Source organism: Aethalodelphis obliquidens, unplaced genomic scaffold (genome assembly GCF_003676395.1).
Source record: "Aethalodelphis obliquidens isolate GAN/ISIS:26980383/991018 unplaced genomic scaffold, ASM367639v1 scaffold23, whole genome shotgun sequence".
Lineage (NCBI taxonomy): Eukaryota > Metazoa > Chordata > Mammalia > Artiodactyla > Delphinidae > Aethalodelphis > Aethalodelphis obliquidens.
In genome coordinates, this window is record NW_020837967.1 from 13,454,101 (window position 1) to 13,472,390 (window position 18,290).

Consider the following 18,290-nt stretch of genomic DNA (forward strand, 5'->3'; position numbering starts at 1 on the left):
AGCCTCAGGTAATTTCTCTACTCACATGTTCTCTGTTTAATACTCATGTAGTGCTGTTTCTCTTTCTCTGTCTTTGAGTGTTCTCTCTCTGAAGGGCTTTCATTTCTGGTACTTGGCTTTGCCAATTTTAGCTTTCTTGGTCTCACCCATCTCCTATACTTTGAGAGTGTCCTGGGCTTGGCCTCAGTTTCTCTCCCTGAGTCTTGGCCTGGAAGAACTCTCAAGACATTAAGAGGGGGCAAACAGAGGGCTCACCTCATTTGTCTATTACTTCTTTGAGATTGTTGTCTTTCTGTAGCTGATACACAGGTATCTTGAGAACCACTGTCTAAATTATTTTGTCCTTTTTTTTTTTTGAGTGTGTGGGGTATGCATTGTTTCATGCAGGAGGATAAATTTGGTCCTTGTTATTCCATCTTGACCAATCTCCTACTATTTCTCCTTAGCCTTGATTTTTTTCTCTTATTTTATTATTCTTCTGTTCCCTCTTTTCTTCCTTATTTGTGATTATAATGAATATTTTTAACATTGCATTTTAATTAGTTTAATAATGCGGTTATTTAATATTGCATTTAAATGTAATTGTAAATTAAATTACCTTTTGGGCCATATCGCTTTCTATATATACAAGTATTAATATCTGTGTAGTGGTTGCTCCAGGGATTACAAATTTCATACAAATAAGTTCAGTCTACTATGTGTACCACTTCACACAAAATGTAGAAACCTTGAAACTGTATAGATCTCTTTTACCTGCTCCTTCCCCAATCTTTGTTATAGTTTTACACACATTGAAAACTTTACAAGACAGCATTTTAACTTTTGATGTAAGCAGTCATATGTATTTTAAGTGAAAGGAGGTATTATGATTGTTTTATCAGCCAATAATCTATCAAAACTACCTGCATGTTTATCATGCTTCATTTTCCCCTTCATCTTGGAGCTTACTTCTTGGGTCATTGTTTTCTGCCCGAGGAAAATTGTTTGGTATTCCCTTTAATGGAAATTTGTTTAGAGATATTTTTTGGCTTTGTTATTTATCCAGTTCTTTTAGTGATAACTTCCCTTTGGGTTATATTAAGATTTTTATTTCTCTTTTTGGTTTTCTGTAGTTTTATTAATGTGCCTATGTGTGGATTTATATTTATTTACCCTGGGATTTATTGTGGTTCTTCAGTCTATGACTTGCCATCTTTCTTCTGTTTTAGAAAGTTTTCAGTTATTATCATTTTTTAAAAGATTTATTATTTATTTATCTATCTATATCTATTTATGTGTTTATTTTTGGCTGCATTGGGTCTTAGTTGTGGCATGCGGGATCTTCATTGAGGCATGCAGGATCTTTGTTGAAGCATGCGGGATCTTTCGTGGCGTTGCTTGGACTCTTTGTTGTGGCGTGCGGGCTTCTCTCTAGTTGTGGCACACAGGCTCCAGGGCGTGTGAGCTCTGTAGTTGTGATGCACGGGCTCCAGAGCGTGTGGGCTCTGTAGTTTGCAGCACACGGGCTTTCTAGTTGAGGCTCATGAACTCAGTAGTTGTGGCACGTGGGCTTAGTTGCCCCACGGCATGTGGGATCTTAGTTCCTTGACCAGGGATTGAACCCGCGTCCCCTGCACTGTAAGGCGGATTCTTTACCACTGGACCACCAGGGACGTCCCAGTTATTATCATTTTAAATATTGCTTTTGTACCATTTTTTTCCCTCTCATATTTCTCTGGGACTCTAATTACATGTGTGTTAGGCCTGCCCATCATGTTGTTTTCGTTTCCTGTCTTTTTGTATTTTTCATTTTTTTTTTTTTGTGGTACGCGGGCCTCTCACTGTTGTGGCCTCTCCCGTTGTGGAGCACAGGCTCCGGATGCGCAGGCTCAGCGGCCATGGCTCACAGGTCCAGCCGCTCCGTGGCATATGGGATCTTCCCAGACCAGGGCACGAACCTGCGTCCCCTGCATCGGCAGGCAGACTCTCAACCACTGTGCCACCAGGGAAGCCCTATTCTTCATACTTCTGTGCTAATGTTCTGAATATTTTCTTCTGACCTATTTTGTTGTTGTTCTAATTCTGTTTTCAGCTAATGGCTGTTTTCAGCCATTGTTAATCCCATTTATTGATTTTATAATTTTTGTTTTTACTTCTGTAATTTTTTGATTTAGAGTTTTCAGTTCTTTGAAGAAATTTTAAATTTTGTGTTGTGTGTATTTGAACATAATAAACATACTTTTTATAAATGTCTGTATCTGAAACTCCAAAATACAAATATGTTTTGATCTTCATGTTTCTACTGGTTTTCATTCATGTTGTCTTGACTCTCATGTGTTTAGTATTTTTCATTGTGCCGAAAATGGTAATGAACTAGTATTAGAAATTATTTGTAGCCAAAATGACATTGTTTTTCTCTAAAGAGGATGTATATTAGCTTCTGTCTGGTGTCTGGGGGCACTTGTAATTTAGGGTTATGTGAGTCAAATTTCAGAGTTTGAGATGATCAAAGCCCAGCTGCAGTCTCTGGGTGGGCCTATGTACTTTTAGTTTATTGTCATTCCTGGCTTGCAGCCCCTCAGTGTTGCCGCTGAAAGAGGGAAGGGATTTACTAGTGTTCTTCTTTTCCCTTAGTTGTCTATGGATGTAGATCCCTGTACTTTCAGCCTTCTGAGTTTGTCAGAAGTACCTTTCACTCTCTCAGCTGCTTTCTTTGAAATAGGCAAATGTCCCCTGGGTGACAAAATGGTCAAAAGTTGTACTAAACTCCCTTGACTTCCATCCTTTTCAAGTTTTGGCCCAGTAATTCCTTACTATGACATCAGCTCTTTGATACCTTTAGTCACATTTTGAAAATTAAAAAAAACAGCATTTAATATTAATATTTAAATTGATAAATTGTTAATATATTTTAAGTGAAATCTTAGTAGAACAATGATCGTTAGTATTAGTGTTTAAAATGTCAACATTTGTATAACAGTTAAAAATTTAATACTGACATTTAAGATTTAAAGTATTAAAATTTTTATTATAGGTTTTCAGCTATAAAACTTCATACTTTTAAAATTAATTAATCAATTAATTAATTTTTGGATGAGTTGGATCTTTGTTGCTGTGTGCCGGCTTTCTCTAGGTGCAGCCAGCAGGGGCTACTCTTTGTTGCTGTGTGTGAGCTTCTCATTGCAGTGGCTTCTCTTGTTGCGGAGCAGGGGTCTACGCACTGGGCTTCGGTAGTTGTGGCACACGGGCTCAGTAGTTGTGGCACATGGGCTCAGTAGTTGTGGCTTGTGGGCTCTAGAGCACAGGCTCAGTAGTTGTGGCACGTGGGCTTAGTTGCTCCGCAGCATATGGGATCCTCCCTGACCAGGGCTCAAACCCATGTCCCCTGCATTGGCAGGCAGATTGTTAACCACTGCACCACCAGGGAAGTCCCAAAACTTCATACTTTTATAGTGGTTCTCAGAGGAATTATTGATCTGAATTATTCAGTTTACTCTTATGAAAAGTGTCAGTGCCATCATCTGAATTAAAAATTTCCCTTGGGGGGCTTCCCTGGTGGCACAGTGATTGAGGTTCTGCCTGCCATTGCAGGGGACATGGGTTCGAGCCCTGGTCTGGGAGGATCCCACATGCCGCGGAGCAGCTAGGCCCGTGAGCTACAACTACTGAGCCTGCACATCTGGAGCTTGTGCTCCGCAACAAGAGAGGCCGCGACAGTGAGTACCCGCTCACCGTGATGAAGAGTGGCCCCCTCTCGCCGCAACAAGAGAAAGCCCTCACACAGAAATGATGGCTCAACACAGCCAAAAAAGAAAAAAAAAATTTTCCCTTGGGGAGTTCCCTGGTGGTCCAGTGGTTAGGATTCTGGGCTTTCACTGCTGTGGCCCGGGTTCGGTCCCTGGTCGGGGAACTGAGATCCATCCAGCGAGCCTTGTGGCACAGCCAAAAAAACCCCCAAAGTTTCTGTTTATTTGTGTTACTGTGTGTATTAACTGGAGAAACGACTAAGAGTCTTATCAGTAGTGGTTTGATGATCAGTCAGTAGTGATAATTTGTTAATGTTTTTGTTGTGCATTTCCTAAAATGGACATTTAAGGGACCTGTTCATAAAGTTAATAATTTAATTTATCTTTGAAAAAGCTTTATTGAAAAATGACATTATTTTTGTTTATTTTTAGGTTGGGCTCATGTGGTTTGTGCCCTGTATATTCCAGAGGTACAGTTTGCCAATGTTTCAACAATGGAACCAATTGTTTTACAGTCTGTGCCACATGATCGTTATAATAAGGTATAGTAGATATTATTTTATTGATGTTGAATATAATTTTTTTGTTTTAAAACTGGGAAGTATAAAGGAATTTTTAAATTTTGTTTTATTACAGCCCTTCATTAAAAAATTTAAATTAAATGCCTCCATTGATTTGGAAAAAGTGTAATTACTGTGGTAAACTACAAGTATTAAAATATGTTATTAAGGTCACAGGAGTACAAAACAAACACACACAAACAAAACTATATTACCTTTTACATTAACCTAAGTATTTAAGCTTCTAACATTTTAATCTGTATAGATTTGTTCTTTTTTTTAAAAAAATATTTATTTATTATTTTGGCTGCACCAGATCTTAGTTGTGGCACTTGGGATCTTCGTTGCAGCATGCAGGATCTTTAGTTACAGTATGTGGAATCTTATAGTTGCAGCATGTGGACTTCTTAGTTGCGGCATGCAGACTTCTTTGTTGTGGCATGTGAACTCTTAGTCGCAGCATGCATATATGCCTGGTTCCCCGACCAGGGATCGAACCCAAGCCCCCTGCATTGGGAGCGCAGAGTCTTACCCATTGGACCACCAGGGAAGTCCTTAGATTTGTTCTTTAAGAATTACTAACTTTTATGTTCTTTCAGACATTGAGGATCTGTTAAATTTGAATTAATCATTATTTGGTATAATATTTGTTATGATGCTACACATCCTGTCTTATCACAGAATATTATTTGCTCATCTCTCCTCTCCACATTATTTCGTTCCCCCGAGATAGGATTTTTATTGTTGCCTTTTTTTTTTTTTTTTTTTTTTGGCGGTACGTGGTCCTCTCACTGCTGTGGCCTCTCCCGTTGCGGAGCACAGGCTCCGGATGCGCAGGCTCAGCGGCCATGGTTCACAGGCCCAGCCGCTCCGCGGCACGTGGGATCCTCCTGCATGCCCTGCATCGGCAGGCGGACTCTCAACCACTGCGCCACCAGGGAAGCCCTATTGTTGCCTTTTTTAAAAACCTTAGTTAATGTTCACTTTTTTCCTGTATCTTTTTATTAATTTAGTACATTTATATTATTGTTTCATTCTCTTGCATATTATTGGATGATTTTTTTCTATTAACCACTGTGTCTTTAAATATAGTGTTAACCATTTTTAACTAAAGGTACCTGTTGATTTATTCCATTGAAGAAAGTGTCACTGCAGCCAGTTCTAAGGTTTCAAAATACTAAACATTTTGTAATGTAGATCGTTAGTATTTATTAAAAAAAAAAAGGAAAATATGGATAAAAAAATAGGAAAATGCGAGACAGAAATCATCTAAAATCTTTTTTGTGTGCATTTTTACATATACTATATAACTGTAAAAAGTTTGGATCATAGTGCTCATACTGTTCTGTTTTTGAAACTTAATAACCCTGAACATCATTTTTTGTTAATAAATTATATTTTGCCATTATTTCTAGTGGATATTTAGCATCTAATACAAAGTATTATTAGTTTTGATAAAATATAATTTATTAGGAACGCCTTAGGAACACCTTCTTGTTGAAGAGCCTCACTTGGTGTTCGGCATGTACATACCAGCCAAATCTCTGTGTAAACGAGTATGAACATTTTGGAGGCTTCAGTAAATATATTGTGTGAAGTTGTTCTAGAATGTAGTTTCTCATTTATTAATCACACTAGTTATATGTGAGAGTGCACATAATCTTATATCCTGTTAAGTGCACTGTATATTACCATTAAAACAGGCTTTGCTATTCTTTTTAGTGAAAAATATTAGTGTTTGAATGATTTTCTTTGAATATTGGTAAGGTTAGATATTTTAAAGTTTTTTAAAAAGTTTATTCATGTTTGTTAATTGATCTTGAATAGCTCTTCGTTCAGTTTAATATTGTAATGTTTTAATTTTTTCTTACAAAATGTTTTTTATATTGGAGATGTTATTTTTTATTCTTATATACTTGCTGTGGATGCTTTTGCCCATAACTTAACATTTTCTGTTTATTTTTCATTAAGTCTTGATGGTTTTTATTGTTGTCGGTATTCTAGCAGGTTAATTTCTTCTAGTTTGAAGTTTAAAATTTTTATGTAATTTACACAACTACTCTTTATTGTTTCTGCCTTTGTTGCCATGCAAAGAAAATCTTTCTCTACACTAATGTCTATTTTTTTAGTACTTTCAAAATTCATTTCTAAAAATACTTGTTTTTTTCCTTTCAATTTTGAAATAATTTCAAACTTAAATTAAGGTTGCATTAATAGTACAAAGACTTCTTCCTCGCCTAAACCATCTGAGAGTAATTTATCATATAACACCGACACCTCTGAATGCTTTAGTTTGTATTTCCTATAAAGAAGGACTTTCTTCTGCATGACCAGAATACAGCCAAAATCAGGAAATTAACATTTATGCATTATTACTGTCTAATCCAGAGACCCCATCATTATTTGCCTAATTTTCATTCATGTTTTCTTTTTTCCCTTTCATAGCAAAAAGATCACACATTGCTTTTTGTCTCTTAGGTCTCCTGAATAGTAACTCAGTCTTTCTCTGACTCTCATAACTTTGATACTTCTGAATGGTATAGGCCAGTTATTTGTAGAATGGATTTTTATAATGTTTCCACATGATTAAATTCAGATTATGTGTTTTTGGCAGGAATATCACAGACACGATGCTATGTTCTTCTCATTGCATCCTGTCAGGTGGTACATGATTTCAGCTTTTCCCATTACTGGTGATTTTACCTTGATCACTTGGTTAAGGCAGTGTCTACAAGATTTCTCCATTGGGAGGTTAATCTTTATTCCCTTTATAATCAGTAAGCATTTTGTGGGGAAGTACTTTCTTTTTTTTTGCGGTACGCAGGCCTCTCATGTTGCGGCCTCTCCCGTTGCGGAGCACAGGCTCCGGACATGCAGGCTCAGCGGCCATGGCTCACGGGCCCAGCCCTCCGCGGCCTGTGGGATCTTCCTGGACCGGGGCACGAACCTGTGTCCCCTGCATCGGCAGGCGGACTCTCAACCACTGTGCCACCAGGGAAGCCCCGGGAAGTACTTTTTATGTAAATATCTTGTTCCTTGTGCCTTTTACTCACTAATTTTAGCATTCATTGTTGTTTCTTTGCTTAATTAGTCTATTAGATTGATGGCAAGTGGTGGTTTCCTAATTCCATCTTTTACATTCATCAGGTGGCATTCCATTTTAAGGAAAAGCTTTCTCCACTCTGCAATTATTTATATTAGTATGGACTAATATTGACTTACATGTTAATATTTTATTTTAATGGGTCATTCCCCATTACTGTCACTTATTGTGATGTTCATATTGTCTCAGGTTTGGCCAGTGGTACCTCTTCATGTGGGTTCCTGTGTCTTTTGACATGGTTCTGTCATTGTTTGAGCACTTCTTTACTTCTGACATGACAGTATGTTCTAGGCACATCTTGAACCATTCCTTGTCTTAGCCCTAGAATAACATTTCTCCAGGGAGCCTTGATTTGTTTTAGGTGAGAATGGTATTTAGAAACCAAAGTGGACACTAGGTGTGCTCATTGCTATTAGGATGTTGCTACTTCCAGACCCTCTCAGTGTGTATAGATGCAGAGATAAACGCACATTCACATCTATATCTTCTTTATATTTTGAAGTTGGTGAGGTCACATAGATACTTCTGATTTAGTATATGGATTTATGTATTAAACACAAACATACCTATATGTATTTCTGTATCTGTCTGTTTTTGTATCTATTTATTTATCGAACCATAAACTCCTAGGAATTTCCTAGTAATTTCCCTAAACCTAATCCAACAGCACAGGGTTCATTCTAATGTTTTTTTGTTTTTGTGTTATGACTCTCATGCCAGACAATGAGAAACGTGACTCCCATTATCCTCAATATATTTATTTGATCATTCTCTCTTATATTGACAAATCTTCTGTTGCTGCCATCCCATAATACAGAGGCCAGCCTAACCATTTTCAGGCTCAGACTTCACTCTGGGTTGCTGCTGCTTCCCTTCATGTCTGCCTTTATTTTTTAAAACCATTTTGGGGGTTTGACACCCAGCTTCAGTCCAGAACTACCCCTTCTCCCCTCACTTTGCTCACTTTGCTCAGGTTCTTACAACTCACTTGGACACTACCTCCACCCCAGCCCCCAACACTCTCATGAGCGCCAACACTACTGGGGCTCTGATAGTTGAGTTGGCCTGCCCCTTCCTTCCCAGGATAGATGCTAGCATGCTTGGCCCCACCTCATGGCTTTAAGACTAAAGTACTCAAGAAGTAAGGGAGGGAGTATAGAGGCAGAATGAATTAATTTAGGTATAAATCTTCTATCCACTTAGAGTTAATTTTAGAATATGGTGAGATGTGCGTGTAATTTTTCCCCTCCCATGTGGTTTAGTCAACCTTTTCAACACTATTATTGAATAATCTATGTTTTGCACAGTGATTTGAAATACTGTTTGAATCATTATTAAATTCTTGGCTATTCTTGACATTTTTTCTGTTCCATTGATGTGTCTTTCTATTCTTAGTCTACTACCACACTGTTTTAAATTATTATGGCTTTAAATACATCTTGGTGCATGGTAGAACAAATATTGTCATGTATTTCTTTTTTTAGATGAACCTTAAGAGTAACAATACAATTTTAATTTTACTGGTGCTACAGTGAAATAGTATTTTGGGGAAAAATTGATCTTCTTGGAATATTGCATCTCCCCTTCCAGAAGCATGGTGTATCTCTCTGTCAAATTTTTTCCTTATATGTTTCTTGGATTCTTATGGTTGTTGGTCTGTATAGTTAACCTTAAAAAGAATAATATTCTGTTCATGAATATTCAGTATGGTTAATAGGGGACATGGAATTCTGAAATGATAGGAACAATGGGAAAATGGATTGTTGCATTTTGGAAGACATCAATCTTTTTTTTCTCTTTGGGGGACATGTGGGGGCGTTCCCTGACCAGGGATTGAACCTGGACCATGGCAGTGAAAACGCCAAGTCCTAACCACTGGACTGCCAGGGAGCTCCCCTGGAATACATCAGTCCTTAATGAGTGGTAGTAAAGGATAATGTGGAGATTATTAATAAATGTATTGGGCACTTAAAATGGACCTGCTTTGCATTGTGCTAGACGCTAAGAGTTCAGAGTTTCATAAAATACAGGGTTTATCTCCATGTGACACTTAGTCAAGTAAATATATAATTACGATGTATGAAAATAATAAGAAATTATAAATAATAAAAAATCTGAATAGAGTATTATGGAACATAATGAAAGGAGGGATTATTTTTGTCTAAGGAATTGAATAAGGCACACAAAGATATTATATAACGGCTGTGCATGATAATAAGAAATTTGACCTGTGGAAGAAAGAATCAAATAATAATTCTAGACAGAGAAAGTAGCATAAATTAGGGTAATAGGTACAAAGGGGAGGTGCTAGGCAGTTCAGAGAATAATAAATCCTGTGTGGCTGGAACACTGTAAGATTTAGAAGAAAAAAAGGAAAATTTCTAGACTATTTGTATAGTATATCCAGTTGCAGAGAACTCACTGTGTTGACTTATTTTGTTAAAATTTCCACGTCATTATATATATAGTGGCCAGTTTCTGTACCATTTGTCATCAGATTCTTGTTTTTATTTTTTGACCTCTCATATTTTCTTGTATCAATTCCTTATTTCACTAACATATACATTTTGTTAATAAATGTGAGTGGCATATGTTACCTTTAATTACGTTTCAATAATTTTTAAGAAATGGGAAGATTGGGGCAACATAGATATTTGGGAACTTTTTTGGGTGGTCTTGTGTTCTTTAGAGTCAAGGAAGCATTTAGTTTAGAAAGCTGCAATTTCCATAGAAAGTAGTTGGCAGATGATGGGTATATCCTGGATTTATCCTTTTGAATAGCTTTTATTTACTGAATGGCCATGAAGGAATGAGTGTTTATAAGTATAGGAAGGATCATAACAGACCAACCAAACAAACCAAAAATACTATAAAACATGGTGTCATTGAACTATAAGAGGATAATGGTAGAGGAAAACTTAGAAATTGCTAGCCCAACTTCCCTTTATCTTTTTTCTAAAGGAGTAGATGTGGAAAGCTATTAAGAATTTTTTTTTCTTGAAGTATAGTTGATTTACAAAGTTGTGTTGGTTTCAGGTGTATAGTAAAGTGATTCAGTTATATCTATGTCTGTATACACATACATACATATATATGCTTTTTCAGATTCTTCTCTGTTATAGGTTATTACAAGATATTGAATATAGTTCCCTGTGCTATACAGTAGGTCCTTGTTGATTACCTATTTTATATATAGTAGTGTGTATATGTTAATCCCCAATTCCAAATTTATCCCCCACGTGGGGTGTGTGTGTGTCACATGTTCTTTATCCATTTATATGTCGATGGTGGACATTTATGTTGCTTCCATGTCTTGGCTATTGTAAATAGTGCTGCTTGGCTATTGTAAATACGAACAGTGGGGTGCATGTGTCTTTTTGAGTTATAGTTTTCTCTGGATATATGCCCAGGAGTGGGATTGCTGGATCATATGTTAACTCTATTTTTAGTTTTTTAAGGAACCTCCATACTGTCTTCCATAGTGGCTGCACCAGTTTACATTCGTACCAAAAGTAAATGCCTCATCTCTTGTATCTAGGCTGCTCTGTAACTTGTTTTGGCTAATAAAGTGCGGTGGAAGTAACATTGTGTGACCTCTCTCTGTGGCTTGATGATCTGTTTTCTGAGTCCATTGGGGTGGCCCTGCCCCTTCATCCTCCTCTAATGATACCTTATGTTTAGGTTGAGGGCTGGAATATTGGGTGATTTGGTGCCACAGAGGTTGGTTTCTTTCTGTGCTCTTCCTTTTACCACACTTTTGTCCCACCTGTTAGTGCTAGACTGCTGTCGTTTATTATTTGATGTTTTGGGCTTTTGATTTCTTGGTGGTTTTGGTCCAGCCTCAGTCCTTGGTGGGCTCTGTATATCTGGGCCTCAGGGTTTCACCAATTCATTGCCTCCTGCCTTTGGCAGACTTTACATCTGTGGAAGGACTTGGGAGGGAGACAGCTTCCTGTCTCTCCCCAAGTGTTAGAAGATCTCCGATAACAGATCCTGGGGTCAGGAATTTTTCCTGCCCCTTGTTTAGGGGAAAAAGATTTTCTCCTTTGTCCTCCTAGCCATCATGGGTCTTTACTTATGCCCTGGGTGTGACAGGATTTGCTGCCAATCCCCCAGACGCTCAAGGCTTTTGAGAGTAGTGTCTGGGCAAGAGATGGGATTTCATATCTTTGCCTCAGTGGCACCTGATCCTCTCCTTCATGCCTGCACCACCAAGGGAGATTCTTTCTGGTTGTTTTGTCTCCTTGCTTCCAGTCTTCCCCAAGAGCTCCTTGTAAATCTTCATGGAGTAGAGCCTGTGAGTGAGTGTGAACTCTTGTCTGTGGTTCCAGTGGTTCTGTACTACTGCAGTAGCCCACAATCAGCCTTGAGCAATTTGTTAAAATTTTAGCTGGTTTCTTATCTGCATGTCTTCCTCCACATTTTCTTCCCTTGCTCTGTCGTTAGTGGATAGTCTGAGTGTCTTGTGGTTTTTAGGCAGCTGAAGGAGAGTGTGTCTGCCCTTGGATTTCAAACTATTTGGTTGCCTTTGCAGGTGCAAATCTTTCATAGTTTCAAGAAAAGTTGTGGGTTTTATAGATTAAATGGCTTTTTCTTGATAGGTTTAGAGTGATGTTCTTTCAGCTCTCTACTTTTTAGGTAGAGGTGGAATTTGGCCCCTGAATCCTTTTGATATGAACACTGTTTCTTTTATTCAAAATATTAGGTCAAACTATGACTTTTTCCCCCCTTAAAATGAAAGTTTTCAGGCTATAAGTTTGCCTCTGAGTATAGCTTTATTCACATACTTGACATTTTATTTAGATGCGATTTTGTTGTTTGGGATCATTTTCTAAATAATCCTCAAGTTAGTTTATAATTTTTCTTCTCGATCCAATAGCTATTTAATTGCGAAATTTAAAATTTGCAAATCACTTTTTTCCTCCTTTGATTCATGTGTCTTGGAAGCTCTTGTTGGTTGCATGTATATATGCTTATAATTGTTATATCTGTTTTATTATTATAAAATCTCTCTCAACAGTCTATTTTTCTTTTTTTTAAAATAAATTTATTTATTTATAGTAGTGGACATGGGCTTAGTTGCTCCATAGCATGTGGGGTCTTCCTGGACCATAGATCGAACCGGTGTCCCCTGCATTGACAGGCAGATTCTTAACCCCTGCGCCACCAGGGGAGTCCCTCAACCGTCTATTTTTTTGTCTGATAATAAACCACTTGTATTTGCTTGCCTTTTGCATGGTATGTCTATTTTCATCCTTTTACTTTGAACTTACTTGTGTCTTCAAATCTAAAGTATGCATTGCCTTGTGTTTGCTTGCCTTTTGCATGGTATATCTTTTTTCATCGTTTTACTTTTAACTTACTTGTGTCTTCAGATCTAAAGTATGCATCCTATAGATGGCATATGGAACTTTTTTTTTTTTTTTTTTTTTTTTGCGGTACGCGGGCCTCTCACTGTTGTGGGCTCTCCCGTTGCGGAGCACAGGCTCCAGACGAGCAGGCTCAGCAGCCATGGCTCACGGGCCCAGCCACTCCGCGGCATGTGGGATCTTCCCGGACCGGGGCACGAACCCGTGTCCCCTGCATCGGCAGGCGGACTCTCAACCACTGTGCCACCAGGGAAGCCTGGAACTTTTTTTTTTAATTCAGTTAATCAGTCTCTGCCTTTTGATTGGATTATTTTCATATTCAGTGCTATTAATGTGGTTGGGTTTACATCTGCCGTTTTACTTTGTTTTCTTTTTTACTTTTTTTTATTAACAGCAATGTTTTGTTTTTTTGGCTGTGCTGGGTCTTCGTTGTTGTCTGTGGGCTTTCTATAGTTGAGGCCAATAGGGGCTACTGTTTGTTATGGTGTGTGAGTTTCTCATTGCAGTGGCTTCTCTTGTTGCAGAGCGCAGGCTATAGGTGCATGAGCTTCAGTAGTTGTGGCTCACGGGCTTTAGAGTGCAGGCTCAGTAGTTGTGGCGCACAGGCTTAGTTGCTCTGTGGCATGTGGGATCTTCCCAGACCAGGGATTGAACCTGTGTCCTCTGCATTGGCAGTCAGATTCTCAACCACTGCGCCACCAGGGAAGTCCCTTAATTTGTTTTCTTTGTCTTGTGACTACTTTGTTTTTTCTCTTTGTACACTACCTTCTTTAATGTTTATAAGTGGATGTTTTCTGGTGTACCGTTTTCATTCCTTTCATGATTTTTAAATTATATTTTCTTGGGTTATATTCTTAGTGGTTGCTCTAGGGCTTACAATATTCATCTTAACTTACCAGAATCTACTTAACTCCAGTAAGATATAAAAAATTTATAGCATTCATTTTATTTCTTTCCTCTCCACCTTTGTGCTATTAGTATTATAGATATCATGTCTCTATATATACTACAAGCCCCAAAGTAGTTAAAATTATTGCTTTATATAATCTTACATTTTTTAAAGAAGCTAAGAGATGAGGACCACAGATATATTTATAGAGTGTGTGTTTTCCTGTTTACCATTTTTATTTCTCTTCATTTCTTCCTATGGGTTCCAGTTACCATCTCGTGTTATTTCCTTACTCCAAAATAACTTATTCCCACTCTCTTTCATTGTGTCGTCATTGTCACATATATTACATTTCTATATGTTATAGTCCCAACAATACAATTTATGGACATTGTTTCATGTGATTGTTTTTTAAATTAAGAGAATGAGAAAGAAATATCTCATCATACTATCTTTTATCATTTCGTATATAATTACCTTTGTCAGAACTCTTTCTTTGTTTTTTAATTGGTCTGTATATTTATTTATTTACTTATTTTTTTTTGCGGTACGCGGGCCTCTCACTGTTGTGGCCTCTCCCGTTGCGGAGCACAGGCTCTGGATGTGCAGGCTCAGTGGCCATGGCTCACGGGCCCAGCCGCTCCCCGGCACGTGGGATCTTCCCGGACTGGGGCATGAACTCGTGTCCCCTGCGTCGGCAGGCGGACTCTCAACCACTGAGCCACCAGGGAAGCCCTATATATTTACTTTTTAAAATTTCAGCTTTATTGAGGAACTCTTTGTTTTTTTGTGTGGATTGCAATTACTGTCTAGTGTCACTTAATTTTAGCCTAAGGAATTTCTTTTTGTAGTTCTTGTTAGTGAGGTTTGGAGCAACAAAGTATCTCAGTTTTTTTGGGCCTGAGAATGTTATTTTGCCATTATTTCTGCAATATAGCTCTTCTGGATATAGGATTCTTGGCTGATAGTTTTGTTCTTTCAGCATTTTGAATGTTATTCCACTGCTTTCTGTCCCCTATTTTATTCCTAATGAAACCTCAGGTTTACTTGTATTTGATGATCCATTTCCCTTTCGAGATTTTCTCTTTATTTTGCCTTTCAGCATTTTGAGTGTCCATCTGTTTGTATTTATCCTGTATGGAGTTTGGTGAGCTTTTTGGATGTGTACGTTATTGTTTTTCATCACATTTGGGAAGTTTTCGACCATTATTTCTTCAGGTACAGTTTCTATCCTTTTCTTTCCTCTCCTGATTTTCTCATTACACATCTGTTAATGCAGTTAATGGCATACCACGTTTCTCTGAAACTGTTCTTTAGGTAGTATAATCTAAAAAATCTGTTCCTTAGATTGTAAATTCTCTATTGATCTATTTTTAAAGTTGATTCTTTCCCTACTGCCAACTCAAATCTACCATTGAGCCCTTTTAGTGTGGGTTTTTTTTTTTTTTTTTTTGCTGTACGTGGGCCTCTCACTGTTGTGGCCTCTCCTGTTGTGGAGCACAGGCTCTGGACGCGCAGGCTCAGCGGCCATGGCTCACGGGCCCAGCCGCTCAGCGGCATGTGGGATCTTCCCGGACCAGGACGTGAACCCGTGTCCCCTGCATCGGCAGGCGGACTCTCAACCACTGCGCCACCAGGGAAGCCCCCCTTTTAGTGAATTTTAAAATCGAGAATTTCTGTTTGGTTGGTTTTGGTCTCCTAAGTCCAACATCTTGGTTCCCCGCAAAGACAGTTATCGATGCCTGCTTTTTTTGTTTTCTTATGAATGGGTCATACTTTTCTCTTTCTTTGCATGTCTTATAATTTTTTGTTGAAAATTAGATATTTTATTTTATTTATTTTTTTGGCTGCGTCGGGTCTTAGTTGTGGCACACGGGATCTTTGTGGAGGCACGTGGGATCTTTTTCATTAAGGCACGTGGTCTGTTCAGGTTTCTCACTAGTTGCGGCACGCAGGCTTGTCTTTAATTGTGGCGTGCTGGTTTTATTTATTTTTTCTTTCTCTCTATCTAGTGATGCGTGTGCTCTGTATTTTGCGGCACGTGGGCTCTCTCGTTGAGGCATGTGAGCTCAATAGCTGTGGCATGTGGGCTTAATTGCCCTGCAACATGTGGGGTCTTAGTTCTTCTACCAGGGATCGAACCCACGTCCCCTGCATTGGAAGGCAGTTTCTTTACCACTGGACCACCAGAGAAGTCCCTAAAAATTAGACATTTTAGATAGTAGCCCCTCTAGAGAATGAGTCTTCCTTCTCCTTGTAGAGACAGAACCTCTGCACTAGTGCTCTGGAGCTGGGGATGGTGACAGCACTTTGCTTCTCCTGAACAGGCACGTGTACTCTGACAGGGTGCTGGAAGGAGGGAAGGGTATAGTAGCCCAGCTTATCCCTCCTAGCATGGAGCTTCCATTCTGCTAGCAAGCTGGGGAGGGAATGATAGGGCCCCAGGAAACTTGGCCTGTTTTTAGGGTGGGAGGCTATGAGTGGGAGCTACCAGGATGAGTAGTAGTATGAGAGTCACTGGAGACCTGGCCCTCCTCGGGTAAAATTGTAGCCTTAGACTAGGATCTGTGGAGAGAGGGAGCCCTCATCTTCTTGACAGCGCCACCCAGAAAGGAACTTCCATCACAGGAAGCAGTATGTGGGGGTGGTGGTGGTGATGGGGGCAGATCATGGCTCAAATGCCACCGGCTCTCACTGTTCTTATTGAGATTTAGTAGATTGTCTTGGGTAAAATCTTCTGCTTTCTGCATGTCTTCAGGACAATTTTCAGAGACTTTATTATTTTTCTTTATTGAAGTGTAATTGATATACAGTACCATGTAAGTTACAGATTTTCAATATAGTAACTCATTTTTTTTGTAACTCATAATTCTTAAAGGTTATACTCCATTTATAGTTATTATAAAATATTGGCTATATTCCCTGTGTTATACCATATATCCTTGTAGCTTATTCTATACAGAGACTTTAAATGGTTCTTTTTGACCTATGAAATGGTTAATTTACTGAGGAGAGGATCCGTGGACCTCTTCACTCTGGTATTTCAGAAGTCTGGAAAGCCTAACTTCTTTAAAAAAAAAAAATCTGTCATAATTTTAGTTTTATTGAGTGGTCAAATGATGGTGTCTTTTCACTGTCAGCTCTGTTGGAAGTTACTGAGATATTCTTTGAGGCCTATTTGCATATTTTCCCTGAATTTTGCCATTTAAAATGTTACTGTTTCGGGACTTCTGTGGGGGTGCAGTGGTTGGGAGTCTGCCTGCCAATGCAGGGGACACGGGTTCGAGCCCTGGTCCGGGAAGATCCCACATGCTGTGGAGCAGCTAAGCCCATGTGCCACAAGTGCTGAGCCTGCGCTCTAGAGCCCATGAGCCACAACTGCTGAGCCTGTGTGCCACAACTGCTGAAGCCCATGCGCCTAGAGCCTGTGCTCCTCAACAAGAGAAGCAACTGCAATGAGAAGCCTGTGCACCACAATGAAGGGTAACCCCCGCTCACTGCAACTAGAGAAAATCTTCACGCAGCACCGAAGACCCAATGCAGCTAAAAATAAATAAATAAAATAAATTAATTAAAAAAAAGTTACTGTTTCAATCTGCTCTGTACTTTTCTTTTTAAAATTTTATTGATCATTTATAGGCTAAAAGATGTATGTTAGATGTTTCCATTGTAATTGTTTGATATTGCCTTCTGGTAATTTGAACAGTTAGAGATGCTCTTTTTAAAAATTAATTAATTAATGAATTAATTTGGCTGCATCAGGTCTAAGTTGCGGCATGTGGGATCTTTTGTTGCGGTGAGTGGGCTTCTCTCTAGCGTGGCACGTGGACTCTAGAGTGCATGGGCTCAGTAGTTGCAGCATGTGGGCTTAGTTTTGTTGCAGCGAGCGGGCTCTTCGTTGCGGTGTTTGGGCTTCTCTCTAGTTATGGTGCAGGCTGTAGAGCGTGCAGGCTCAGTAGCTGTGGCACGTGTGCTTCGTTGCCCCATGGCACATGGGATCTTAGTTCCCCAAGCAGGGATCGAACTCACGTCGCCTGCATTGGAAGGTAGATTCTCAGCCACTGGACCACCAGGGAGGTCTCTAGAGATGCTCTTATTCAGTGTGTCTAGGTTAGTTTTGTTGTAACTAAGGATTTTACTTTTTAGAGATATAAGATAATTTTTGTAATTCAGTTCAGTCTGAATCCATGTCTTTCAGCAGAGGAGTTGAAATTCATTTACCTGACTTTACTATATATTACTCTTTTTTTGAAACTGTGTTCTTATCAATATTGTTGAACGGTGTTATTTGGCACCACAGTGCATAGTGGGGGAAACTTCTCCAAATTTAAAAATACATGTGGTCCTATTGAAGTTTGCTAGGTTATACCTTGTTACTGTTGAGAAATTGGTTTCTTTTTAGAATTGTATCATCTGAGTATATGTAGTTAGGCATTAATTTTTGTATACTCAACTTACAGTCAGTTGATAATTTTATTCATTATACACTTGTAGATTGCCATTTTTATAATTTAGTCTTTCATGAATATGTGGTGCGGTCTATCAGCTATTTTCAACTGGGAGAAGGACCAGATAGATGTCAAAGTTGCTGGGAGTGTTCATTGGCCAATACCTCTTGGGGACATCTCTGATCTCCTAAAGTGT

General features: G+C 38.8%; 1 protein-coding gene across 12 annotated transcripts in view; it reads left to right on the forward strand.

Annotated features, from left to right (window-relative positions):
• MLLT10 (MLLT10 histone lysine methyltransferase DOT1L cofactor) overlaps window positions 1-18,290 on the forward strand; it is a 252,003-nt gene that overhangs the window by 86,649 nt on the left and 147,064 nt on the right. For all 12 annotated transcript variants that reach the window (XR_003436012.1, XR_003436013.1, XM_027121792.1 and 9 more), the window contains one exon: window positions 4,158-4,267. Coding sequence is in view for 10 of the 12 variants with exons in the window: in XM_027121792.1 (XP_026977593.1) it covers window positions 4,158-4,267 (110 nt within the window). In the remaining 2 variants the exon portion in view is untranslated. The remainder of the gene's footprint in view (window positions 1-4,157; window positions 4,268-18,290) is intronic.